Source organism: Macaca fascicularis, chromosome 14 (assembly GCF_037993035.2).
Source record: "Macaca fascicularis isolate 582-1 chromosome 14, T2T-MFA8v1.1".
In the NCBI taxonomy this organism is placed as follows: domain Eukaryota; kingdom Metazoa; phylum Chordata; class Mammalia; order Primates; family Cercopithecidae; genus Macaca; species Macaca fascicularis.
Window position 1 is genome coordinate 47,266,344 of NC_088388.1, and position 27,139 is coordinate 47,293,482.

General features: G+C 42.5%; 1 protein-coding gene across 3 annotated transcripts in view; it reads right to left on the reverse strand.

The window, feature by feature from the left end:
- Positions 1 to 4,080: 4,080 nt before the first annotated feature.
- The window catches only part of LDHC (lactate dehydrogenase C), a 49,133-nt gene continuing 26,074 nt past the window's right edge, over positions 4,081 to 27,139 (reverse strand). The window contains exons 6-8 of one of the 3 annotated variants that reach the window (XM_045371589.3): positions 23,606 to 23,723; positions 15,383 to 15,506; positions 4,081 to 5,068 (exon numbers count right to left, since the gene is read on the reverse strand). In XM_045371589.3, coding sequence (XP_045227524.1) covers positions 4,904 to 5,068; positions 15,383 to 15,506; positions 23,606 to 23,723 — 407 coding nt within the window. In that variant the 3' untranslated portion in view covers positions 4,081 to 4,903. The remainder of the gene's footprint in view (positions 5,069 to 15,382; positions 15,507 to 23,605; positions 23,724 to 27,139) is intronic. The other 2 variants (XM_045371590.3, XM_015434126.4) reach the window with 2 other exon arrangements.

The following is a 27,139-nucleotide window of genomic DNA, read 5'->3' on the forward strand; positions in this document are numbered from 1 at the left end:
GCAGGCATCGCAGGTGTGATGCTTGGCAGGTGTGAGGCCGGAAGCGGGCTGTGAAGCACCGCACCTGCGCCTCTGCCTGCCCGCCCCGCCCCCGCGTGCTGGTGGGCGCGCTGCTGTGTCGGTGGTTGGCCGGCTGCAGAAGGCGCCCGAGGTGAGGCAGGCACAATGCAGTGCACGGCCTCTCCTGTCCGGTGGAGTTGTTTGCCTAGAACCCATCCACCAGAGAGCCCAAGTAATTTTATTTCTAACCAAACCTTGTCTGGATGTATCTGAAAAGGACTTTTTGACTCTCATTTGGAATTTTTTCCCCAGCACTGTAGGAGAAAGGGACCTCAAGATTAACTTTTACCACCTCAAATGTGAGCTAAAGTAGAAAAAGTAAAATTTTAAAACTCTGGGCCGAGCGCGGTGGCTCACGCCTGTAATCCCAGCACTCTGCGAGGAGGGGTGGGCGGATCACCTGAGGTCAGGAGTTCGAAATCAGCCTGGCCAACATGGTGAAATCACATCTCTACTAAAAATACAAAAATTAGCTGGACGTGCTGGTGCACACCTGTAATCCTAGCTACTTGGGAGGCTGAAGCACAAGAATCATTTGTGAATCTGGGAGGCGGAGGTTGCAGTAAGCGGAGATTGTGCCACTGTACCCCAGCCTGGGTGACAGAGTGAGACCCTGTCTCAAAACAACAACAAAACTCTGTATGCAAAAGGAATTTTGAAATAAGTTATGAAACCTGAAGAATGTGATAAGTGCAGTGCCAACTGATAACCATTTTTACAAGCTGAAGAGAAAGCTCAATTCATTATTAAGTGGTTAAATGTAGAATCCACACTTTGGGAGGCCGAGGCGGGTGGACTACCTGAGGTCAGGAGTTCGACACCAGCCTGGCCAACATGGCGAAACCCCAGCTCTACTAAAAATACAAAAATTAGCCGTGTGTGGTGGCACGCACCTGTAATCCCAGCTACTCAGGAGGCTGAGGCAGGAGAATCGCTTGAACCCGGGAGGCGGAGGTTTCAGTGAGCTGAGATCATGCCACTGCACTCCAGCCTGGGTGACGGAGTGAGACTCCGTCTCAAAAATAAATAAAAATAAAAATGCAGAATCCAAAACAAGTCTGGAGTAAACCAAAGTTTCTACTTCTCCCACATTTTACCTAATTGTTTTCTAACTCATTTGTGAATCATAATACGTAATTTTGATGGTTAATATTGAGTGTCAACTTGATTGGATTGAAGGATGCAAAGTGTTGATCCTGGGTGTGTCTGTGAGGGTGTTGCCACAGGAAATTAACATTTGAGTCAGTGGGCTGGAAGAGGCAAACCTACCCTCTTCACAGGTGAGCACCATCTAGTCAGCTGCGAGCACGTTAGGATAAAAGCAGGCAGAGGAACCTTTAAGGACTAGACTGGCTAAGTCTTCCAGCCTTCATCTTTCTCCTGTGCTGGATGCTTCCTGCCCTCAAACATTGGACTCCTAGTTCTTCAGCTCTGGAACTCCGACTGGCCTCCTTGCTCCTCAGCTTGCAGACAGCCTATTGTGGGACTTCACCTTGTGATCGTGTCAGTCAATACTCCTCAATAAACACCCCCTTTATATATATAGCTATCCTATTAGTTCTGTTCCTCTAGAGAACCCTAATACAGTAATACATATTGACAAATTTTTATAAAATATAGAGCAGTGTTTCTCAGTTTTCATTATCACTCCCTCAGGAGTCTTTGTAGATATGTTCCCCCAATTGTTTTGCACTCCCCATCATGAAATTAAATATTAAGGAGTTGGCTGGGCACGGTGGCTCACGGTTGTAACCCTAGCACTTTGGGAGGCCCAGGCGGGGGAATTGTCTGAGCTTAGGAGTTTGAGACCCACCTGGGCAAAATGGTGAAACCCCATCTCTACTAAAATGTAAAAGAAATTAGCTGGGTGTGGCAGCCAGCACCTGTAGTCCCAGCTGCTCCGGAGGCTGAGGCAGGAGAATTGCTTGAACCTGGGAGGCGGAGGTTGCGGTGAGCGAAGCTTGAGCCGCCGCACTGCAGCCTGGGCGACAGAGCAAGACTCCGTCTCTTAAAAAATATATATACTGGCCGGGCGCGGTGGCTCAAGCCTGTAATCCCAGCACTTTGGGAGGCCGAGACGGGCGGATCACGAGGTCAGGAGATCGAGAGACGATCCCGGCTAACACGGTGAAACCCCGTCTCTACTAAAAAATACAAAAAAATAGCCGGGCGAGGTGGCGGGCGCCTGTAGTCCCAGCTACTCGGGAGGCTGAGGCAGGAGAATGGCGTAAACCCGGGAGGCGGAGCTTGCAGTGAGCTGAGATCCGGCCACTGCACTCCAGCCTGGGTGACAGAGCAAGACTCCGTCTCAAAAAAAAAAAAAAAAAAAAAATATATATATATATATACACACACATATACATATATACACATATACACATATATATATGAGCTAAAATTTTGTCAGGCAAGGTTGAGCTTTGGAGAGTCAAACTCTTGTAACAGCTAAGGTTTTTTTTTTTACCTTTTCCTCCCTCCCCTCTACCCAGAACCAATTTTCAGCTACTTGGGGACATGTAGAGCAGTTTTACATACTAGAATGTTCCCTGTAGAAACTGTATCAATTTTTCAGCCTTTTAATCTCTGCAAGAATTTCCTAAAATGAAGTTCTGATATACAAATGAGCTTTTTAAAAAGCCAAAACCCACAGAAGACTCCCCTTGCCCTCATCCTAACTCAACTGATAATAATTGTATACATTCAAGGGAAGATGCTAAAGAAAAAGGGAAAATAATAAAATAATGGGACATTAATCATGTTCAGGAGTAGATGACCAGAAAGCAAGCTATCAACAGAGCAAGAATAACAGATTATGAGGGTAAACCATGACTCTCTGAGCAAATGAGTCAGCCTCCACTAGTCATGCAAGTCCTCAGGGGCTGCATATCTACCTTCTAATCTTTCCCATTGGTCCAGTTCTAGTCTTAATTTGTAAATTGGCCAGGAGTGGTGGCTATGCCTATAATCCCAGCACTTTGGGGGCTGAGGCAGGAGGACTGCTTGAGCCCAGGAGTTGAAGACCAGCCTGGGCAACATGGTGAAACCCTGTCTCCAAAAAATACGAAAATCCGCAGGGCATGGTGGCATGTGCCTGTAGTCTCAGCTACTCAGAAGGCTGAGGTGGGATGATCTGATGAGCCCGGGAGTTCGAGGCTGTAGTGAGCCACAACTACACCACTGTACTCCAGCCTGGGTGACAGAACAAGACCTTGTCTAAAAAAAGAAAAAAATGTAAATTAATTTGATACTGATTTCTTAGTTTTTTTTTTTATTGTATAGTTCCTATAGCTGCTTTAAATTTCTTGTGGAATCAAGAAAGACTTCATATGTGTGTATATACTATATAAATCAGTAGAAGCACTTTCACCTTTAGACACCAACAGGGAGCTATTAATGACTGTTATCAAACATTAGTCAACAATCAACTGGGCACAGTTGCTCACACCTGTAATCCCAGCACTTTAGGAGGCTGAGGTGGGCAGCTCACTTGAGGTCAGAGTTCAAGACCAGCCTGGCAAACATGGTGAAACTCCATCTCTACTAAAAATACAAAAATTAGCCAGGCATGGTGGTAGGTGCCTGTAATCCCAGCTACTTGGGAGGCTGAGACAGAAGAATCACTTGAACCCAGGAGGTGGAGGTTGTGGTGAGCCGAGATCGTGCCACTGCACTACAGCCTAGGTGATAGAGACTCCATCTCAAAAAGGAAAAAAAAAAATAGTCAAAAACAATTTGTTGAGGTACCCTAAATACTGTGAATACTTGAGGGCAGAGATCATGTCATACAGATTTCATAACGATACCATAGCAAGCATAGTAGTAGTTTGCTGCACAAATAACTGAGGATGGTATAAGCTCCCTGGGTGATATTTCAATTGAGACACCAAATCAACTATTTGAGTTTATATGACTGGTATAATACTTGCAGAGTTGAATATCACTTTATTCAACTTTTTTACATCATAAAGTTGTATCTGTATCTTCTTCTTGTTCTTTCTGCTTTTCTTCTGTCTTCTCTTCTTTTGGGTCTGAGTCTTCCTCTGTTGCCCAGGCTGGAGTGCAGTGGCACAATCATAGCTCACTGCAGCCTTGAACTCCTGGGCTCAAGTTATCTACTGGTCTCAGTCTCCCAAGTAGCTGGACTACAGATGCATGCCATCACACCTAATTTGTTTATTTGTGTAGAGATGGGGTGTTGCTATGTTGCCAAGGCTGGTCTCAAACTCCTAGCTTCATGTGATCCTCCTGCCTCACCTTCCCAAAGCACTGGGATTACAGCCATGAGCCACTGCACTCAGCTTTATATTTCTTTTTGATATATATGGTCTTAAAAATAAGCATTTATAATGATTTTTTTTTTTGAGACACAGCCTCACTCTGTTGCCCAGGCTGCAGTGCCCGGCCACATTTATAATGATTATACATAAACATATGATGCTAATGTAATGAAATGAATATGCTGGTACTCTAATGGACGAAAGTACAAGATAAAATTGTAATACTAGAAAAAGGGTTTGGTTTGTGAAAAGAATCAAAGCTCTGTATTATAGTGATTATACATATTCTACTACATCTGAAGGCTCTCTAAAATATATGACATACCTCAGAAGTATAACTTACACCTGTACAGATTGGGTATCATTAGAATAGAGCTATAAAGAATTCTTAAAGAGGAAAATCTCTTTACCATTTTCTCGTTCTAATCTTGAGAGACTGGAGTTATGTCATAGGTCTCCAATTTGTTTTTATTTTTTAAAGATCAAATGAAAATACTTTCAAAATTTAAAATATACAGCCTGCTATCTTCTGTTCTCCAAACAGTGGAACATTAGAAGGCTTTAATTTAAAATACTAGATCCTTTTGAATATTCCAAAGTGTTTCTGCACTCTTCTTGAAAAGGGCCTCCTCCTCAGAATTCAAGTTGATTTTCACAACATCTGAGACACCATTCCGCCCCAAGACACAAGGGATACTGAGAAAGATTTCTTCTTTTATTCCATATAATCCCTGAAAGGCAAGATAAGATGTTGTTCAAACAACCTGATATGGAAAAGCATCTATGTAAAAGGGCATCAAAATAAGAGTATACAGGAAAGACTAAAGCATTCAACAAGAATCGCTCAGAGGGTGGCAAAGTGATGGTCAGCAAAAGCAAGAGCATCCTTATGTTCTATGACCATGTGGAACTTACATTCAATGACACAAAGAAGATGCCAGAGGCCTTTAGAAGGACCAAGAGAGGTACAATTTACCTTATCCCTTACCAGGTCATCTTTTGGTCCACAGGGAACGATGCCATGCAGTCTTTCATGATGCCATTTTATCAAATGGAGGACTATAAGGACCAAGTAACTTGTGTTTAGTCCAAACTACATAAAGGCAACCGTGAAGCAGGAAGTGACTGGGAAGGTTCTGCTTCATACCTTTACAGCAGGGAGCACCATTGAGTTTGGACAATGGGTGCTACAGGTGGCATGTTAAGCCTCCAGAGGTAAGCCCCCAGTGGAGGCTATAGATACTCTTACGTTCCTGGTGGGGCCTGTGCATCCCATCACCAGTTGCAATGGAATGCACTCCTGCCCTTCTGTACTCCTATCTACCACCTCCACCTGAGTTCTATCTAGGACCTCCCATCATGGATAGGGCCATAAAACAGGTGCAGCCCCATGGCACTGCCCTATCCTGGAGTTCTGGAACCTCCCATCAGAAGCACCAAAATTCACTCCATTCCTGCAGCCAAGGCCAAGCAGCAGCTGCCAGAGCCTATTACAACCTGGGCAACTCACACAACATCTACATGCACATGTACCAGCCTCCACCACCCGCATACTACCCTCCCTGGTCTTGGAAGACTGGAAGACTCAATATACACCAAAAAAATTAAAATTAAAAAAATTTCAAAAGAAGACCCAGTAGACGTCTCACACTTCCCTACCTCCTACCACTCATCACTCTTTACCCCTCTCCTTGGGGCTGAGTCTGGGGTTGTGGGAGATGGGAGGGCCTTGTTCTTCTCCAGGACTGATTATAAACAGTTACCAGGAATAGTATTGAAGGAAAAGGGGAGGCTCCTTGACTCTGGAACAGTGCCTCACAGCTTTCCAAGCTACAGAGCCCACGGGTGCTAATCAGCCATGCTTCCCTCTCACCATCTCTGGGGCTCTCCTCAGGAGCACAAGGTGTGCCCCTTGTTCCTGTTTCGCTCTAGTGACTTCTCCCCACAGAGGGATTCTCTGGTTACCTCCTCTACCATAGTCCAGCTCCCTCATTTTGGTAGCCAGTTTACACTCAACCCCATAAGCACCATCAGATCAGCCAAGTGTCATCCCTGAGGGCGCCCTGCCAGGAACTACTTACGTTCCTTCCACTTTGGCATCTGCCTAGCTGTGGAAAGCCACTGTCTTTTCAGACTGTCAACCCACACTATTCAGCCAGGCTCCAGCCACAGTCATACTCAAATTCCCTATCCTTTTTTTTTTTTTTTTTTTTTTTTAGGAGACAATGTCTCACTGTGTCACCTAGGCTGGAGTGCAGTGGTGCAGTCATAGCTCAATGTTGCCTGGACCTCCTGGGCTTAAGCAATTCTCCCACCTCAGCCTGCCAAGTAGCACACACCACCATACCTGGTTAGTTTTCTTTCCATTTTTTATAGAGATGGAGTCTTGTTATGTTGCCCAGGTTTGGTCTCGAACTCCCTCTCTGATCCTTGATCATTCTGTTGCCAACTCTGTGACATTCAAAGCTTTAACATGAGCTTCCACGGGTGTGATCAGAGGCAAGGCCTCTGACGGTGGCAGGGGAAGAAATCCCTCTGCTTCCCTACTGGTATTTCCAGAATTTGTTTCCCTTTACCTCCTGTCATCTCTCTTCTCTCTAGAAGAGGCACTTCAGACTGGAACTCGAGAATTCATGTCGATCCATCATGCCATCTGAGGACTGCTGGGCGGGGCTGGGAACAAGGGCTCCTGCCTGAATCCTGGGACCAAACCTGGCCCTGTGTGCTAACTGTGACCTGCTGCTAGTTCCCTCAGCCTACCCTTTTCCCTTTAAGCTTTATGCCTAGTTGGTGATAATTTCCCCTGGATATATTAGAATTTGTTCTCATTTGCTCTAGGACTGGCTGTGAAATACAGAGATGGTTTAACAAGAATTCCCTACTTATTTGACAAAAAAAAAAAAAAAATCCAGTTAACACATTAATGTGAAATAAATTCTGCACACCTTGATTTGGCGAAAAAGTGTAGTAGTAAAAGTGAAGTAACTGGGAAAGAAAGAAAAAATAAGAATATACAAATGATTCTGCTTGTAATGTCAAATGTTTAAATGTTCCCTATAAAATATAACTCAGCAGGGTGCGGTGGCTCACGCCTGTAATCCCAGCACTTTGGGAAGCCGAGGTGGGTGGATCGCTTCAGGTCACGAGTCCAAGACCAGCCTGGCAGCAGCGCAAAACCCCTTCACTACTAAAAATATAAAAACTAGCTAAGCATGGTGGTGCGTGCCTGTAATCCCAGCTACTTAGGAGGCTGAGGCACAAGAATCGCTTGAACCCAGGAGGTGGAGGTTCCAGTGAGCTGAGATTGAGCCACTGTACTCCAGCCTGGGCAACAGAGTGAGACTTCATCCCTCCCCCAAAAATTAAAATTAAATTAAAATATAACTTCCATTGACTTGTTCGGTAAAGGCTATTAAATTCCCATATTACTGTCTCTTCACTGATTACTCATTTGACACTTCCCTGACTCTTTCTCTGGAGTCCTAGAGGGGTAGTTGCTTATTGTCCCATAGGTTCTGCATCCTCAGAAAAGAAGGGGTGTGTGGTATCCATTGTGTACGCTTCATTGCCTCTTCCAAATCTTTTTTTTTTTTTTTTTTTTGGAGACAGAGTCTCATTCTGTTGCCCAGGCTGGAGTGCAGCGGCACAATCTTGGCTCACTGCAGCTTGCGCCTCCTGGGTTCAAGCGATTCTCTTTTCTCAGTCGCCCAAGTAGCTGGGACTATAGGCATGCACCATCATACTCAGCTAAATTTTTTATTTTTAGTAGAGGCGGGGTTTCACCATGTTGACCAGCTGGTCTCAAACTCCTGACATCAAGTGATCCACCCACCTCAGTCTCCCTAAGTGCTGGGATTACAGGCGTGAGCCACCATGCCTGCCCGCTTCTTCCAAATCATTAATCCCCTGCTCTTAAAAAAACAAAACATATTCTCCCTATTCTTTGAAGATCATCTTGTTGGGAGCAGGCCCCCCAAATCTGGCCATAAACTGGCCCCAAAACTGGCCATAAACAAAATCTCTGCAGCACTCTGACATGTTCAAGATGGCCATGACGCCCATGCTGGAAGGCTGTGGGTTTACCAGATAGAGGGCAAGGAACACCTGGCCCACCCAGGGCAGAAAACCGCTTAAAGGTGTTCTTAAGCCACAAACAATGGCATAAGTGATCTGTGCCTTAAGGACATGCTCCTGCTGCCGTTAACTAGCCCAACCTATTCCTTTAATTCGGCCCATCCCTTCGTTTCCGTAAGGGATACTTTTAGTTAATTTAGTATCTATAGAAACAATGCTAATGACTAGCTTGCTGTTAATAAATACATGGGTAAATCTCTGTTCAGGGCTCTCAGCTCTGAAGGCTGTACGACCCCTTATTTCCCACTTCACACCTCTATATTTGTGTGTGTGTGTTTAATTCCTCTGGCACTGCTGGGTTAGGGTCTCCCCAGCCGAGCTGGTCTCCGCAAGTGGCATCCATCATGGGGGGTCGAATTCAGGTCGAAGGGTTGCCAGAGCAACGGCTGGAGAAAGTGAAAGTAGCTGGAGGACACCCGAGTACTCTTAAAGTAATCCCCATGGTGAGTAAGAAGGGGAGCTCAGAAGTGTCAGGGTAACAATGAGACAAGTGTGGGGTATGGTTCATTCCACGTTGGTACTTTTTCACACTGATGAGGAGGAGGAAGGAGAGTGTGGCAAAGTAACAGAAGAGGTTACAGAGCAGGTTTGTTTGCCAGCTGAAGCGGCAAAGGAGGGAGAGGTTCTTCCCTACCCTTCTGTACCCCCTCATTATTATTTTGAAGAAAATGAGCCTCCAGATCTTTCTTTTCTGGAGGACACTGGACAAAAAGTAGTTGCCCCAGTGACTGGTCAAGCAGCACCTCGAGCAACCAACCACTCTTAGTTCTATTCAGACAAGAATTCAGCAAGCTCAATGAGAGGGTGATTTAGAGGCTTGGCAGTTCCCTGTTAGAATACACCCCCCAGATCAACAGGGAAATATTATAGCTACATTTGAGCCTTCTCCTTTTAAATTCGGAAAAGCACATTTAGTTGATTATATCAAGGCCTGTGATGGTATCAGAGGTAATCTGTGTACAGCTACTTTGTTGGTAAAGGCAATGGCAGGACTGAGAGTGGATAAAGGAAATACTCCATTTCCTGGAGCTTGTTTTAACTGTGGGAAGCATGGACACACTAAAAAAGAACGTAGAAAAAAAAATCAATGAGTCAGGCTGCCAGATAGGGGAAAAAAGAAAACTGCTAAGCCTGAAATATGTCCAAAATGTAAAAAAGGAAAACATTAGGCAAATCAGTGTCACTCTAAGTTTGATAAAGAAGGGAACCCAATTTTGGGAAACGCCATGAGGGGCCCGTCCTGCACCCTGTTCTAAACTGGGGCATTTCCAGTTCAGGCCATTCTCTCACCCCTGTACATTGTCTGTCCCCTGCCACAGCTGGTAGTGTCACAGTAGATTTATGCTGCACAAAAGCTGTGAGCCTTCTGCCTGGGGAACCCCTGCAAAAGGTCCCAAAAGGAGTCTGCGGACCCTTGCCAGTGGGGACAATAGGATTACTTCTAGGCAGATCTAGTTTAAGTTTTAAAGGGGTACAAATACATACAGGAGCCATTGATTCAGATTATTATGAGGAAATTCAAATTGTTATATCTACTTCTGTTCCCTGGAAAGCAGAGCCAGGAGAGTGTACAGCACAGCTCCTGGATTGTGCCATATGTAGGAATGGGAAAAGGTGAAATTAAATTAACAGCAGGATTTGGAAGAACAAATAAACAAGGCAAAGCAGCTTACTGGGAAAATCAAATTACTGATAAACGTCTTACCTGTGAAATAACTATTCAGGGAAAGAAATTTAAAGGTTTGGTAGCTACAGGAGCGGACATTTCAATCATTTCTCTACAGCACGGGCCGTCTGCATGGCCAATTCAACCCGCTCAATCTAACATAGTTGGAGTTGGTAAAGCCACTGAAGTATTTCAAAGTAGTTACATTTTGCATTGTGAAGGGCCTGATGGACAACCTGGGACTATTCAACCAATTATACTTCTGTACCTATAAATTTATGGGGGGGGGGAGATTTATTACAATGGGGAGCACAAGTTCTAATTCCAGAACAATTATACAGCCCTCAAAGTCAACATACAATGCATTACATGGGGTATGTCCCTGGTATGGGACTAGAAAAAAACTTGCAAGGTTTAAAAGAACCACTTCAAGTGGAAAGACAAAGTTCCCGCCAAGGTTTAGGATATCATTTTTGATGGCAGCCATTGTTAAGCCTCCAGAACCTATACCTTTAAAATGGTTAACAGATAAGCCAATTTGGATAGAACAATGGCCGCTAAGTAAAGAGAAACTGGAGGCTTTAGAGAAATTAGTTACTGAACAATTAGAAAATGGGCACATAGTTCCAACATTTTCCCTTTGGAATTCTCCAGTTTTCATAACTAAGAAAAATCAGGTAAATGGAGAATGCTAACTGACTTAAGAGCAATCAATTCAGTTATACAACCTATGGGAGCATTACAGCCAGGATTGCCTTATCCTGCTATAATTCCAAAAAATTGGTCTTTAATAGTCATAGATTTAAAAGACTGTTTCTTTACTATCTCTTTAGCTGAGCAAGACTATGAACAGTTTGCATTTACAATTCCTGCAGTAAACAACCTGCAGCTTGCTAAGCGTTTTCATTGTTTTTACAGATGGGTCTAGTAATGGTAAAGCTTCTTATTCTGGCTCAAAAAGTAAAGTTTTCCAGATGCCCTATACTTCAGCTCGAAAAGCAGAGGTTGTAGCTGCAATTGAGGTGTTGACTGCTTTTGATATGCCTATTAATGTGATTTCTGATTCTCTATATGTGATTCATTCCACACAGTTAATTGTAAATGCTCAGTTATGATTTCATAAATATGAACAACTGATGACTTTATTTACCCAATTGCAAACAGCAGTTAGAAGTAGAATGCATCCTTTTTACATCACTCACATTACGGCCCATACACCTCCTCCAGGACCTTTGACTGAAGGGAATCAAATGGCTGATCGCCTAGTTGCTAATGCAATATCTAATGCTAGACACTTTCACAATTTAACCCATGTTAATGCCTCTGGTCTCAAATACAGATACAGCATTACCTGGAAAGAGGCCAAAAATATTATCCAGTGATGCCCAACTTGCCATATGGTACACTCCTCATCTTTTACAGGAGGAGTTAATCCTTGAGGATTAGAACCTAACTCTCTTTGGCAAATGGATGTCACACATGTTCCCTCATTTGGGAGACTAACTTATGTACATGTATATATGAACACCTTTTCTCACTTTGGGCTACATGCTAATCAGGAGAGTCTTCTGCCTGTGTTAAGCGTCATCTTTTGCAGTGTTTTGTGGTGATGGGCATTCCAGCTTCTATTAAAACAGATAATGCCCCAGGCTATACTGCCAAGCTCTAGCTACATTTTTCTCTGTGGAATATTAAACACATTACTGGTATCCCATACAATTCTCAAGGACAAGCGATCGTGGAAAGAATGAATCTTTCCCTAAAACAGCAGTAGCAAAAGCAGAAAGGAGGAGACAGAATATGGAACCCCACGGATGCAACTGAATCTAGCATTATTAACTTTAAATTTTTTGAGCCTGCCCAAAGGCCAGATGTTATTAGCAGCTGAACAGCATATACAGAAACCAGCTGCAAAGACAGAAGCAGAACAATTGATTTGGTAGACAGATCCAATAACAGAAAGATGGGAAATAGGTAAAATAATAACTTGGGGTAGAGGTTATGCTTGCGTTTCTCCAGGCCAAAATCAACAGCCAATTTGGATACCATCAAGACACCTGAAACCTCATCATGAGCCAGATGCTGAGGAAGAGATTCCGGGAGGATCCCGAGGACCCCCCGGTTGCAGCCATGTCGAGACTGATGCTGAGGAGGACACCAACTGTCATGAGCAACACCCATCAAACACAGCCACCCACCTGGGGACAGATCAAGAAGCTGTCACAGATGGTGGAAGAAAACCTGAGGAAAGCAGGACAATCAGTCATAATGAATAATTTAATAGTAGCTATGATAGCAGTTATCACCACTGCCAAGAGTATTCCTTCAACAAGGGCTGACACAGAGAACAATTATACTTATTGGGCATATTTATCAATCTGGCTGGTAATAATGCCTGGATTTAATCACTCTATGACACAGTTACACATGCTTTCTGATCTCAGTATTTATCATAATAAATCTGCTCCTATAGTTGAGGCATACCACCCTCAAAAACCTATTTATAAACAAAATAGAACCTGGCCAGAAATAATGAAAGTACTTGTTTAGGAAGATTGCACTGCAGAACAGGTAGAGGTGCTGCACAACAATTCCTATGGAATCATTACTAACTGGTACGCTAAGGGGATGTTTAGCTTGAATTACACCTCTCAGTCTGCATGCCACGGCCACACTGTATTCAGTTGGTCTGAACAAAACGGTCAGATAGTAGAAATGATAAAAAGTACGAAAAAGTTCCTATTATCTGGAAACATGGCGGTATAGTGGCACCTCAACCTCAAATGATATGACCCACTCTAGGGGCTTAACATAAGGATGTGTGGAAACTATTAATAGCTCTTAATAAGATCAAAATTTGAGAAAGAATAAAAAAGCATCTAGAAAGACACTCTACAAACTTGTCTTTGGATACTGCAAAATTAAAGAACAAATATTTAAAGCATCCCAGGCACACCTGACCTTAATGCCAAGAACTGGAGTGCTTAAAGGAGTTACAGACAAATTAGCAGCTAGTAACCCATTAAAATGGATAAAAACACTTGAAAGCTCTGTGATTTCAATGACTGCGCTTTTAATCTGTGTTGTCTGTCTTTGTGTAGTCTGCAGATGTGGATCCTGACTCCTGAGAGAAGTAGCTCACTGTGACAAAGCTGCCTTTGCTTTTATCAATTTGCAAATCAAAGAAGGAGGGACATGTTGGGAGCAGGTCCCCCAAATCTGGCCATAAACTGGCCCCAAAACTGGCCATAAACAAAATCTCTGCAGCACTCTGACATGTTCAAGATGGCCATAACGCCCATGCTGGAAGGCTGTGGGTTTACCAGAGAGAGGGCAAGGAACACCTGGCCCACCCAGGGCGGAAAACCCCTTAAAGGCGTTATTAAACCACAAACTATTGCATGAGCAATCTGTGCCTTAAGGACATGCTCCTGCTGCAGTTAACTAGCCCAACCTATTCCTTTAATTCAGCCCATCCCTTCGTTTCCCATAAGGAATACTTTTAGTTAATTTAGTATCTATAGAAACAATGCTAATGACTGGCTTGCTGTTAATAAATACATGGGTAAATTTCTGTTCAGGGCTCTCAGCTCTGAAGGTTGTGAGACCCCTGATTTCCCACTTCACACCTCTATATTTCTGTATGTGTGTTTTTAATTCCTCTAGTGCTGCTGGGTTAGGATCTCCCCAACCGAGCTGGTCTCGGCATCATCTAATTCAGCTCTTCCTCCCTTTGTAATGACTAACCTCCTAGTTATTCCATCTCATTCACAGACTGACACGTGGCTCACAGTCTTCCTTGTCTATCCCAATTTTGCCATTATCCTTGTTAACTTCAATATACATATGAATAATCCAACCAAAATTCTCTCTCCAGTTTCTAGACTTTTTTTGCTTATGAAACACCTTCTGCTCCCACTCCTGTTATCCTACTCCTTTCACTAAAATAGAGAAATCAGCCGGCTGCGGTGGCTCAAGCCTGTAATCCCAGCACTTTGGGAGGCTGAGGCAGGCAGGTCACGAGGTCAGGAGATCAAGACCATCCTGGCTAACACGGTGAAACCCCGTCTCTACTAAAAAAAAAAAAATACAAAAAACTAGCCGGGCGAGGTGGCGGGCGCCTGTAGTCCCAGCTAATCGGGAGGCTGAGGCAGGAGAATGGCGTGAACCCGGAAGATGGAACTTGCAGTGAGCTGAGATCCGGCCACTGCACTCCAGCCTGGGCGACAGAGCGAGACTCTGTCTCAAAAAACAAAGAAACAAACAAACAAAAAAAAAAACAAAAAAAATTAGCCGGGTGTGGTGGCAGGTGCCTGTAGTCCCAGATACTCAGGAGGCTGAGGCAGGAGAATGGCGTGAACCCGGGAGGTGGAACTTGCAGTGAGCCAAGAGCTCACCACTGCACTCCAGCCTGGGCAACAGAGCGAGACTCCATCTCAAAAAAAAAATAGAGAAGTCATCAGATGCTTCCAATGTCAAATATACAAATCTACATGCAGCAGTACACATTCTCTCTTTGTTAACTCCTGCCCCTCCTCCTTTTAGGGGTAATGCCTACACCTATGCTCTAGACTCCATTCCCCTCTGCTTACCACTTCTGTCTTCAGCTTCTCCCTTGGTATTTGATCTTTACTATAAGCATCTTATCTGTATAAAAAACAAACAAACTTCTTGCCCTGATTTGCCTTATCTTCACAGCCAAATTCCTAAAAATAGCTATTACACTTGTCTTAATTTCCTCAGTCTACTCCAGTGGTTCTCAGCCAGAGGTATTATAGGATCTAAGCCTGCAGCTACTGGGAGCCGTCTTTGTTGCCCCATGGAAAAAGTTTGCATGAGTTGGAAGCCAATAGAGGAAAAAGATGAGCCAAGAGAATGGAGAGAAAAGACAGCTGTCATAATATAGTTTGAGTACCAGAATCAGGCCTCCTTGGCATTTCAGTTACATAAGTCAATAAATTTTCTTTTTGCATAAGCTAGTTTGAGTTGGCTTCACACTGTTTACATGCCAGGGCTCAAAACTGTGTCCAAAACTGTAAATGTGATCTTCAAACCTGGTTCTCTTTCAGGATTCCCTTCCTTAGGTCAAGGTATCTGTATTTTTTTGACCTGACCTGGGGTCAAGTTCTCTGTATTTTTTATTCACTATTATATCCTCAACATCTTGTACACTGCCTGGCATATAGTAGTGACTCAATAAATATTAAAGGAAAGAATGATAAATGAAGATTTAATTTAAGCCTACCTTAACCATGGTGGAAACCGGGTGCACTCTCCTAAGATTTTTCAAAATGGATCCTACCAGATCCATCACAGAGAGTCCAATAGCCCAAGAGGTATACCCCTTCAGCTTGATAATCTCATAGGCACTACAGTTGTAGAAAGTAAGAAAATCAAATTCATAATAAGTCAACCCAGAGAAAACATAATATTCTTCAAGCATCCATTTTGAAGTAATCTACATGTCAATGCAATTGTATTAAAATTTTCTCATAGATTTCTTACAGAATTTATAAACAGGCAACAAAACTTTCTGTACTGGTCTCATAAAACTTCACTACATACTTTAATTTACTTTTTTATTGATTATCATTATTATTATTATTATAGACAGGGTCTTGCTTCCTTGCCCAGGCTAGAGGGCAGTGGTGTGTGATCATGGCTCACTGCAACCTCTGCCTCCTGGGCTCATGCGATCCTCCCTCCTCAGCTTCCCAAGTAGCTACTTGGGAGCATGGGCATGAGCCACCATGCCTGGCTAATTTTTGTGTTCTTTGTAGATACGGGGTTTTGCCATGTTGCCCAGGCTGGTCTTGAACTTCTGAGCTCAAGCAACCTGCCCGCCTCGGTTTCCCGGAGTGCTGGTATTACAGGCGTGAGCCACCGTGCCCAGCCTACTTACTTTAAGTAAAAATTAATACACCCTTTTTTTTTATCATAAAGGCAGAATAGTAGGACAAATGCGCCACTCAAGATGAAACTAGCTTTTATTTATTTTATTTTATTTTATTTTTTTTTTTTTTGAGACGGAGTCTCGCTCTGTCGCCCAGGCGGGAGTGCAGTGGCCGGATCTCAGCTCACTGCAAGCTCCGCCTCCCAGGTTTACCCCATTCTCCTGCCTCAGCCTCCCGAGTAGCTGGGACTACAGGCGCCCGCCACCTCGCCCGGCTAGTTTTTTGTATTTTTTAGTAGAGACGGGGTTTCACCGTGCTAGCCAGGATGGTCTCGATCTCCTGACCTCGTGATCCGCCTGTCTCGGCCTCCCAAAGTGCTGGGATTACAGGCTTGAGCCACCGCGCCCGGCCGAAACTAGCTTTTAATATTTTTTGTATTGTTGCTTAGATATGCAACATAGAAACTAATCACCTTGAAAGTTACCATATAAATCTCTTGAACTGTTTAAAATTGTTACTAGTGGCCAGGGTCAGTGGCTCACACCTGCAATCCCAGCACTATGGGAGGCCGAGGTGGGCGGATCATGAGGTCAGAAGTTTAAGACCAGCCTGGCCAATGCTGGCCAACATAGCGAAACCCCATCTCTACTAAAAATACAAAAATTAGCTGGGTGTGGTGGCATGTGCCTGTAGTCTCAGCTACTCGGGAAGCTGAGGCAGGAGAATCACTTGAACCTGGGGGGCAGAGGTTGCAGTGAGCCTAGACTATACCATTGCACTCCAGCCTGGGTGACAGAGTGAGACTCTGTACAAAAAAAAAAATTGTTACTAGTAGGCCGGGCGCGGTGGCTCATGCCTGTAATCCCAGCACTTTGGGAGGCCGAGGCGGGCGGATCACAAGGTCAGGAGATCGAGACCACGGTGAAACCCCGTCTCTACTAAAAATACAAAAAATTAGCCGGGCGCGGTTGTGGGCGCCTGTAGTCCCAGCTACTCGGGAGGCTGAGGCAGGAGAATGGCGTGAACCCGGGAGGCGGAGCTTGCAGTGAGCGGAGATCGCGCCACTGCACTCCAGCCTGGGCGACAGAGCGAGACTCCGTCTCAAAAAAAAAAAAAAAAAAAAAAATTGTTACTAGTTTGCCAATGTAAATTTATATAGTTGTAAGTTGTGTGTATATATCTTTCCTAAGAATATATCACTAAATCAATAAGTGAATATGGAAAATATTTATGATACATTTTCAAAGGAAAATACCACAATACTAAACATTATGCACTTTCTTATCTCTGGCTTGTAAAAAATATAAATTTTTATACGAACTTTAGAGTTGCATCAAGCCACCAAGTTATTAATAGTGTTTATTTTTACAAGACAGCCTTACAGGTGAGTCTTCTTTATGCCTATCTGAATTTTCTTATTTTCTACAATTAATATTTATTATATATTTGCATTGCTACAAATAGTGGCCTCAGGTTTGGATTGACAGTCAAATTCACTGGACAAAGAGGGTTTAATTTAGCACTAAGTTTATTTAACTTTTAGAAAGGCTATAGGACAAAAAGCACAGACTGCACAGCATATCGTTCATATGACGAAGTCTTACAACTACCCAGTTTTAAAGCCCCAGGAATGCACATAACACACTTGGTTGCCAAAGATAACGCTGATTTTATATATATATACACACACACACACACACACACACACACACACACACACAGATGGGGTATGGCCAACATAGCGAAACATTAGCTATGTTGTATAACGTACAAAAATTAGCTGGGTGTGGTGGCACGTGCCTGTAGTCTCAGCTACTCGGGAAGCTGAGACTTTTATATATATATACATATATATATGTGTGTATATATATACATATATATATGTGTGTATATATATATACACACACCTGAGCACAGGAGGTTGGGCCTGGACTGTTCCTACAATAGTGTCCTATGATTTGACTATCAGTCCAAAATCAGGGCCACTATCAGAGGCCATGCAATACTTTTGATGACAAAAGTACTTTTAGACCCTCAATTCTATATGGCCAAGACTCTGGAGGCAAGTAAAATGAAAGGGAAAGAGGATCTGCCTGGCACCTGACTGACAGCACACTGTCTATGAGTTGAAGTAAAGAAAGCTCTACAGTAGATAACTGGGGACAAATCTCACCAGTTGAATCTGGATAACAGATTTATCCTCTCGGGTATTAACAAAATGGATAGAGAAAGAGAAGAAAGTTGAGAATGGCTAAAAACATAATCCTTTAGTTGTTATTAACCATCTTGATGAAAATAAAACTGCTGTTGTAAAAGAAAGGTAAAGGGAGCAAACAGAAGAAATCGTTTCAAGGCTGGTACTTTAAGACAAAAACTGATACACATTGTAAACCAAATGCCCTCTTGGGTTCCCTCTTGGGAACCAGTAAGGACATCCTATTAAATCATGATGTCATTCCTCTGCAATTGGTTACTAGCAAATCAGAGGCTGTTGTGTAAAAAGAGCTGAGTAGTTTTTAGATAAATATTAGCAGCACCCTGAAGATTGTTTATAATTATAGATCCTCTGCAAAATGATCAAGAGGTAAATAATTTAATTTTAGATACTGCAGAGTTGAGAGGACCAATAGTGATAAGTACTGATCTGAAACACATTGGAATATTTGGTATTCAAATCACACAGGATTTCAATGGGAAATGTGATCTTAATCCTTGTTCCCTTAAAGCAAGTGTCTCAAATTAAAAAGGAACTGCCCGAGCGCAGTGGCTCACACCTGTAATCCCAACACTTTGGGAGGCCGAGGTGGGCAGATTGGTTTAGCTCAGGAGTTTGAGACCAGCCTGGGCAACATGGTGAAACCCCACCACTACCAAAAATACAAAAAGTGGCCAGGCATGGTGGCATGCACCTATATTCCCAGCTACTCAGGAGGCTGAGGTGTGAAGATGGCTTGAGCCTGGAAGTCAGAGGTTGCAGTAAGCCAAGATCAAGCCACTACACTGTAGCCTGGATGACAGAGCCAGACCCTGTCTCAAAAAAAAAAAAAAAAAAAAGAAAGAAAGAAAGAGAAAAAGAAAGAACTACCATTCTCTGTGGTACAATTATTAGTCACTGGGTAGATAAAAGACCAACACTGTGACATCCCTACAGGAGGTAGATGGACTGCTCCATAACACTTGGAAACCACTATTGGTTAACACAGATTCCTTAGTGGGTGAGGCGTACGGATGTGCCTCCAGACCAGTTAGATCCCTGCATTTATTGGAGACTGGTCTCCTGGCCCCTATAGCTGAAAATATATGGGGATAAGGGACATTTTTTTTGAGAAGGATAGGAAAAGATACCGTAATATTAATACATATTGTGTTTTCTAGGGATTAATTTAACCTCTCATTCAAAGCTTTTTGGTGAAACAAAGCATTTGTAGGTTCCCTTAAGAGAATTTAAGAAAATAAAACATACCAAAATGATTACCAAAGTAAAAGGTATTTTGGTAAACTGACCTAAAACTTTCGATTGATGTGATACTTATGGAAATAGTTTGGCCAAAAGAAGAAATACATTTGCTTTAGAAATATAAAAACAGGGCGAGCGTGGTGGCTTTGGAAGGCCAAGGCGGGCAGATCACCTGAGGTCAGGAGTTCGAGACCAGTTTGGCCAACATGGTGAAACCCCGTCTCTATTAAAAATACAAAAACTAGCCAGGTGTGGTGGTGCGCTCCTGTAGTCCCAGCTACTCGGGAGGCTGAGGCACGAGAATCGCTTGAACCCAGGAGGCAGAGGTTGCAGTTAGCCAAAAGTGCACCACTGCACTCCAGCCTGGGCAACAGAGCAAGACTCTGTCTCAAAAAAAAAAAAAAAAAAAAAAGAGAGAGATAAAACATGTGATTAAAAGTGTGTATCAATACCTTTAATAAGACACAAGTGATAGTAAATGACAGAGGGGGAGAAAAGACAGTCTAGTTGGTTAAGAATTACCAAAACATTGTGAGAGATTCTGTTTAACTACTGTATCTTATAGATTCTAGTGGTTGTAGATGTACTAACTTGTCTTTTTCTATTTGTAAGATATTGAAGAAATGTTTGTCAAATGAACTCTGAAGAATATATGATACAAAGATAATAATCTGAGGTCATGGAAAGGTACCAAGGGTAAAGGGATATGAGCCCTTTCAAAAAAGCCAGAAGTAACTGGGAAGATAACCTTGAGTTTGAGTTCAGGCAACACAGTTTTCTAGACATAAAAATTAGTTATGAAAAATGTGGACTATTAACTATAACAGAACTAGGTTGTCAGCACTGGATTTTATGAAACCATTGATTTGTGCGTTGTATCAGGACTAGCAGGGCTGGGATCAAGTATGCAGACCCTGAGGGCTATGTGACAAGAAGTGCACATAAGAACTGTTGAGAATTTCCTTCTTTTGCAGTTAAAAACAAACAAACAAACAAACAAACAAAAAACATTGAGAACCAAAGGCAGCCACTTTCCTGTCTTGGGGAAGTCTGCCCCCATGTCAGCTTCCTCCTTTATAATTGAGTGTGCCCCATGCAGTGACAGGGCCTAGAAGCTACACCTAAGCATTGCAATACTGTTGTTTTGTTTTGTTTTTAGACGGAGTCTCCCTCTGTCACCCAGGCTGGAGTGCAGCGGTGTGATCTCAGCCCACAGCAACCTCCACCTCCCGGGTTCAAGTGATGCCTCAGCCTCCCGAATAGCTGGGATTACAGGCGCCTGCCACCAAGCCCGGCTAAAATTTGTATTTTCAGTAGAGACAGGGTTTCACCATGTTGTGCCAGGCTGGTCTCAAACTTCTGACCTTATGAAGTGATCTACACACCTCAGCCTCCCAAAGTGCTGGGATTACAGGCATGAGCCAACACACCTGGCCACATTGAAATACCTTCTAAAGAAGATACTGATATGCTATACTGTGTTTTCTTCCTGGTATCCTTTCACCATGCTAGATAAACTTAATGCTAGGTGAAAACCTATTATGTCCTGTGAGTTGGACAGTCTGAATTTCAGACAACAATTAGTGGCTATATACTTTTAATATTGTTGTTGTTTGGTTTTTTGTTTTTGTTTTATTTAAGAGACAAGGTTTCACTCTGTTGCCCACATTGAAATGCAGTGGACTATCATTGTTCATTGCAACCTGGCATTCCTGGGCTCAAGTAATCCTCCCATCTCAACCTCCCAGGTAGCTAAGACTACAGGTATGCAACACCACACCTAGTTAATTTTTAAATTTTTTTAATTTTAATTTTTTTTTAGAGAGACAGGATCTTTCTCTGCTGTCCAGGCTAGTGTGCAGTGGTGTGATCATACCTCTGCTAGTTTGAATTGAGCCTAAAACTCCTGGGCTCAAGTGATCTTCCTGCCTCAGGTACCCCAGTAGCTGGGACTACAGGCATATACCATGCCTGGCTAATTTTAAAAAATTTTTTGTGGAGACATGATCTCACTCTGTTGCCCCAGCTGATCTGAAACTCCTGGCCTCAAACAATCCTCCTACCTCAGCCTCCCAAAGTGTTGGGATTACAGATGTCAGCCACTGCACCCAGCCTTAACTGCTTTTTTAACTGTGGTAAAATTTATCATCTTAACAATTTTTTAAGTATACAGTTTAGTGGCATTAAGTACATTAACACTGCTGTGCAGTCATTACCACTATCCTCTCTCAAATGTTTTCATCTTCCCAAACTGAAGCTCTGTACTCATACACATTGCCATGTTACTTTTTATAACCAAAAATAAAATAATATAAACTTTTAAAACTAAAAGGCATTTAAGAGAATAAAAACTCACCATGATCACTTTTTTGTTATATTATGTGACTTTTTAGTCTCTGCCCTAATTCTTACACATTTTTGTTTTATTTTTTATTTTATTTGTTTGTTTGTTTGTTTTCTTTGAGACAGAGTCTTGCTCTGTCGCCAGCCTGGAGTACAGCTGTGAGATCTCAGCTCACTGCAACCACTGCCACCCGGGTTCAAGCGATTCTCCTGCCTCAGCCTCCTGAGTAGCTGGGATTACAGGTGCACACCACCAGAGCCGGCTAATTTTTTTTTTTTTTTTTTGTATTTTAGTAGGGACAGAGTTTCAACATGTTGGCCAGGATGGTCTTGATCTCCTGACCTCATGATCGGCCCACCTCCGTCTTCCAAAATACTGGGATTACAGGCATGAGCCACTGCACCCAGCCTATTATTTTGTTTTATTTATTTATTTATTTTTTTTCTGAGACAGAGTCTTGCTCTATTGCCCAGGCTGGAGTGCAGTGGCACAATCTTGGCTCACTGCAACCTCCGCCTCCTGGGTTCAAGCAATTCTCATGGCTCAGCCTCCCAAGTAGCTGGGATTACAGGCACACACCACCACACCTGGCTAATTTTTGTTATTATTATTTTTTTTTTTTAGTAGAGACGGGTTTCACCATGTTGGCCAGGCTGGTCTCGAACTCCTGACCTCAGGTGATCTACCCACCTTGGCCTCCCAAATTGTTGGGATTATAGGCATGAGTCACCGCGCCCAGTCTCTTACACATTTTTGTAGGGTTTTATCGTAAGCATACATATAGTAGACTTGTGGTTTTTGTTAAGTTCAATATTCCAAGCTGTGAACATCCAAAAGTGATTTTTAACTTCTTTTTTTTGAGATGGAGTTTCACTCTTGTCACCCAGGCTGGACCACAATGGCGCTGTCTTGGCTCACTGCAACCTCTGCCTCCTGGGTTCCAGCGATTCTCCTGCCTCAGCCTCCCAAGTACCTGGGATTACAGGCACCCATCAACACACCCAGTTAATTTTTGTATTTTTAGATACAGGGTTTTACCATGTTGGTCAGGCTGGTCTCGAACTCCTGACCTCAGGTGATCCACCCTCCTTGGCCTCCCAAAGTGCTGGAATTACAGGTGTGAGCCACCCCCCACCCAGCCAATTTTTAAGTTCTATAACTTCTATTAATATGTAACTTGACTCTTGACTAAAGCATGAAGAATAATCCTGTGTGCTGTTAAGGCTAATACATATGGAGTCAGATGCTTCACTTATAAGAAAATCATATTGATTTCTGATCATCTGCATTAGCTTAATGTTTCATCTAGTCAAATGATGAACATTTAATAAGTTCTTGGCTGGTTCTAGCATTTTACATAAAATAGTACTAACTTATTTACTCTCTATAGTAGCCCTGTAAAGTAGGTTCTATAATTATCCCCATTTTGAAGATGAGTAAACAACTTCTGATATTTTAAGTAATTTCCCAATATCATATCACTAATAAATGATGAAGGTTTCAAACCTGGACAACCTGGCTCCAAAGTCCATTGTCATAATCACTATGCTTTTATTACTCTCAAATATATGAGTTGTGAAATAATAAGTACTTTTTCTTTTTGACAAATGCCCCCCAAAAGAAAGCTATGTATAAGTCTGAATTTAGTGATTTTCAGAAGACTGGAGTTATTTATCTCACAAAAGGCAAAGATCAACTATTTGATTTTTGTCTGTGATACGTATTCTTAAGACTGATTATTAAGGCATTAAGAAACGTAATAGGAACTATTACCTTTGAATAACTTGTTTATGGATATTTTTCCAGTGTTCCTTATCTGAATCTGTTCCTAATTTAGGGTCCAGAGTCTTCAGAGCAACACCAGCAACATTCACCCCACTCCATAAGGGCACTAAAAAATACAAATGTTAAAATAAACTCTTCTTCCCAATATTGCATCAGGAGTTTGAATTCCATGTTATCTTTTTAAGTTAGGTTTGCCACTTGATATGGTTCAGATGTTTGTCCCCTCCAAATGTCATGTTGAAATGTAACCCCTAGCGTTGGAGGTGGGAAGTGTCTGATCATGGGCGCTGATCCCTCATGAATAGCTTAGCATCATCCCCCGCTGAGTTCATGTGAGATCTGGTTGTTTAAAAGCGTATGGCACCTCCTCTCTCTCTCTCTCGTTTCCACCCTCACCATATGACACATCTACTCCTCCTTTGCTTTCTGCCATGATTGCAAGCTTCCTGAGGCCCTCATCAAGAGTATACCTTGGAGCCATGCCTGTACAACCTGCAGAAGCACAAGCTAAATTAAACCTCTTTTCTTTACAAATTACTCAGCCTCAGGTATTTCTTTTTTCTTTTTTTTTTTGTCTTTTTCATCCAGGCTGCAGCGTAGTGGTTTGATCTTGGCTCACTGCAACCTCCACCTCCCAGATTCAAGGGATTCTTCTGTTTCAGCCTCCGAAGCAGGTGGGATTACAGGTGTGTGTCACTACACCCAGATTTTTTTTTGTATTTTTAGTAGAGATGGGGTTTTGCTATGTTGGCCAGGCTGGTCTTAACCTCCTGGCCTCAAGTGATCCACATGCCTTGGCCTCCAAAAGTGCTGGGATTACAGGCATGAGCCACGACTCCTTGTCAGGTATTTCTTTTTCTTTCTTTTCTTTCTTTTTTTTTTTTTTTTGAGACAGAGTCTCACTCTGTCGCCCAGGATAGAATGCAGTGGCACGATCTCGGCTCACTGCAAGCTCCATCTCCCAGGTTCACGCCATTCTCTCCAGCCTCAGCCTCCTGAGTAGCTGGGACTACAGGCACCCGCCACCATGCCCGGCTAACTTTTTGTATTTTTAGTAGAGATGGGGTTTCACCGTGTTAGCCAGGATAGTCTCCATCTCCTGACTTTGTGATCCGCCCACCTCAGCCTCCCAAAGTGCTGGGATTACAGGCGTGAGCCACCGCACCAGGCCCTGGCCAGGTATTTCTTTACCGCAACACAAAAAAGGCCTAAAACACCACCTTACACCATACATAAAAATAGGTTTCAAATGCATAAAAGAGGGAAATGTAAGAAATAAAATTATAAAGTTGTTAGAAAATATGTAGTAGAATTTATTAATAATTGTGTGGTATAGGAGGCATTTTTAAGCAACATACATATTTTTAAGCAATATGCCAAATGCAGTATAAACAAAGAAAAGAACTGATAAAATATAAACAATTAGAGGGAAAAGAATACCAAATTAATACCATACTTCTCAATAGTAAAAAAGAGCCAGGGAGGAATAACTGTCAATCTAGAGTCTCACATCCAACTAACCTGTCATTCCAGAATAAGGTGAGACTAAAACAGTCATATAAACCACACCAATAGGATAGAGTTCAGGAAGAAGTAAATTGAACCCAGGTGAAGAAGTTAGATGGAGAAAATAAAGATAAGCAACACAACTGGCAAACCTGTACTTGAATCAAAACAAGTATTAACTATTAATAATAATTATAACTAGTTTGAGGGATATAAGAACAGTATGGGTACAGAAAAGGAATTAATAATTACATGTATGACAGAAAGAGGATGGTGTCAACATCATAAAAAAGAGGATGATCAAACTAAAAGCATTCTAAGATCTTTGTATTATCGGGACCCGGCGCAGTGGCTCATGCCTGTAATCCCAGCACTTTGGGAAGCTGTGGCGGGTGGATCACCTGAGGTCAGGAGTTCGAGACCAGCCTGACCAACATGGTCAGGTTTGCATCAGGAGTTTGAATTCCATGTTTGGTAGAAACCCTGTCTCTACCAAAAATACAAAATTAGCTGGGTGTGGTGGCACATGCTTGTAATCCCAGCTGCTCAGGAGGCTGAGGCAGGAGAATTGCTTGAACCCAGGAGGCGAAGGTTGCGGTGAGCTGAGATCACATCATTGCACTCCAGCCTGCGCAACAAGAGCAAAACTCTGTCTCAAAAAGAAAAAAAACAAAAAAAAAAAAAACAGATCTTTGTATATCCCAAAGGACAGTAAATAAATTTATCATCTGAGATCAAGTATTAATGTTAAAAATTTACAGATAACCATTTACAAGGTAAGTGTATAATCCAAAGTATTAGAGGAAATTAAAGAAAGTAGATCCAATAGAAAGCAGAAAAAGAGAAAGGAAACAGAAAAATCATGCTAAACAGAATACTAAATATGATCAAATTAATACTAATCAGAATATACTGTTTTCTAAAAATAAAGTTATAGAATATTAAATGTGAGAAATTAAAATATACCAGAGAAAATTAGTTTTAATGATCTTCAGGAAAAATAACTGTGTTAGGACAATACCACAAGCCAACAGGGTCAAAGTAAGGCTCTGGTTGAAGAAATATTTGTCCAAATCAAATCAAAGTATTTGTTACATTATGGGTCTTAGATTACAAAGAAAAGAGCACTTTAAATGTTTTGAATAAATGAATGAATGTTTGAACAAATGGTCTTTATTCTCAATTGGTTTATTGCCATGATGGAAAGAAGATTTACACACATGACACAATTAAGGAACACTGTAAAAAGTATAAAGTTCTAACCATGTAGCAGAGACTAAGTGTTTAAAAAGAGAGGTTGGTGTGGCCTCAAGAGTTAAAATCACATATTATTTCATTTACATGAAAACTCTGGAATAAATAAATATACAGAGTAAGAAAGTAGATTAGTGGTTGCCTGGGGCTAGGGTAGTGGAAAGAATGTGGATTTCATTTTGGGCTGATGAAAATATTCTGTATTTAGATTGTGGTGATGCTATATTTCTGATTCACCCTGTGAATATATCAGAAACTCAAGAATTCTATATTTTGCTGGTTGAATTTTATGGTATGTGAATTGTATTAGTCCATTCTCACATTGCTATAAAGAAATACCTAGGCCGGGCGCGGTGGCTCAAGCCTGTAATCCCAGCACTCTGGGAGGCCGAGATGGGTGGATCACGAGGTCAGGAGATCGAGACCATCCTGGCTAACACGGTGAAACCCCGTCTCTACTAAAAAATACAAAAAACTAGCCGGGCGAGGTGGCGGGCGCCTGTAGTCCCAGCTACTCGGGAGGCTGAGGCAGGAGAATGGCGTAGACCCGGGAGGCGGAGCTTGCAGTGAGCTGAGATCCGGCCACTGCACTCCAGCCTGGGCGACAGAGCGAGACTCCGTCTCCAAAAAAAAAAAAAAAAAAAAAAAGAAATACCTAAGACTGGGCAACTTACAAAGAAAAGAGATTTAACTGGCTCACAGTTCTGCAAGCTGTACAGGAAGCACAATGCTGGCATCTGCTTGGCTTCCTGGGAGGTCTCA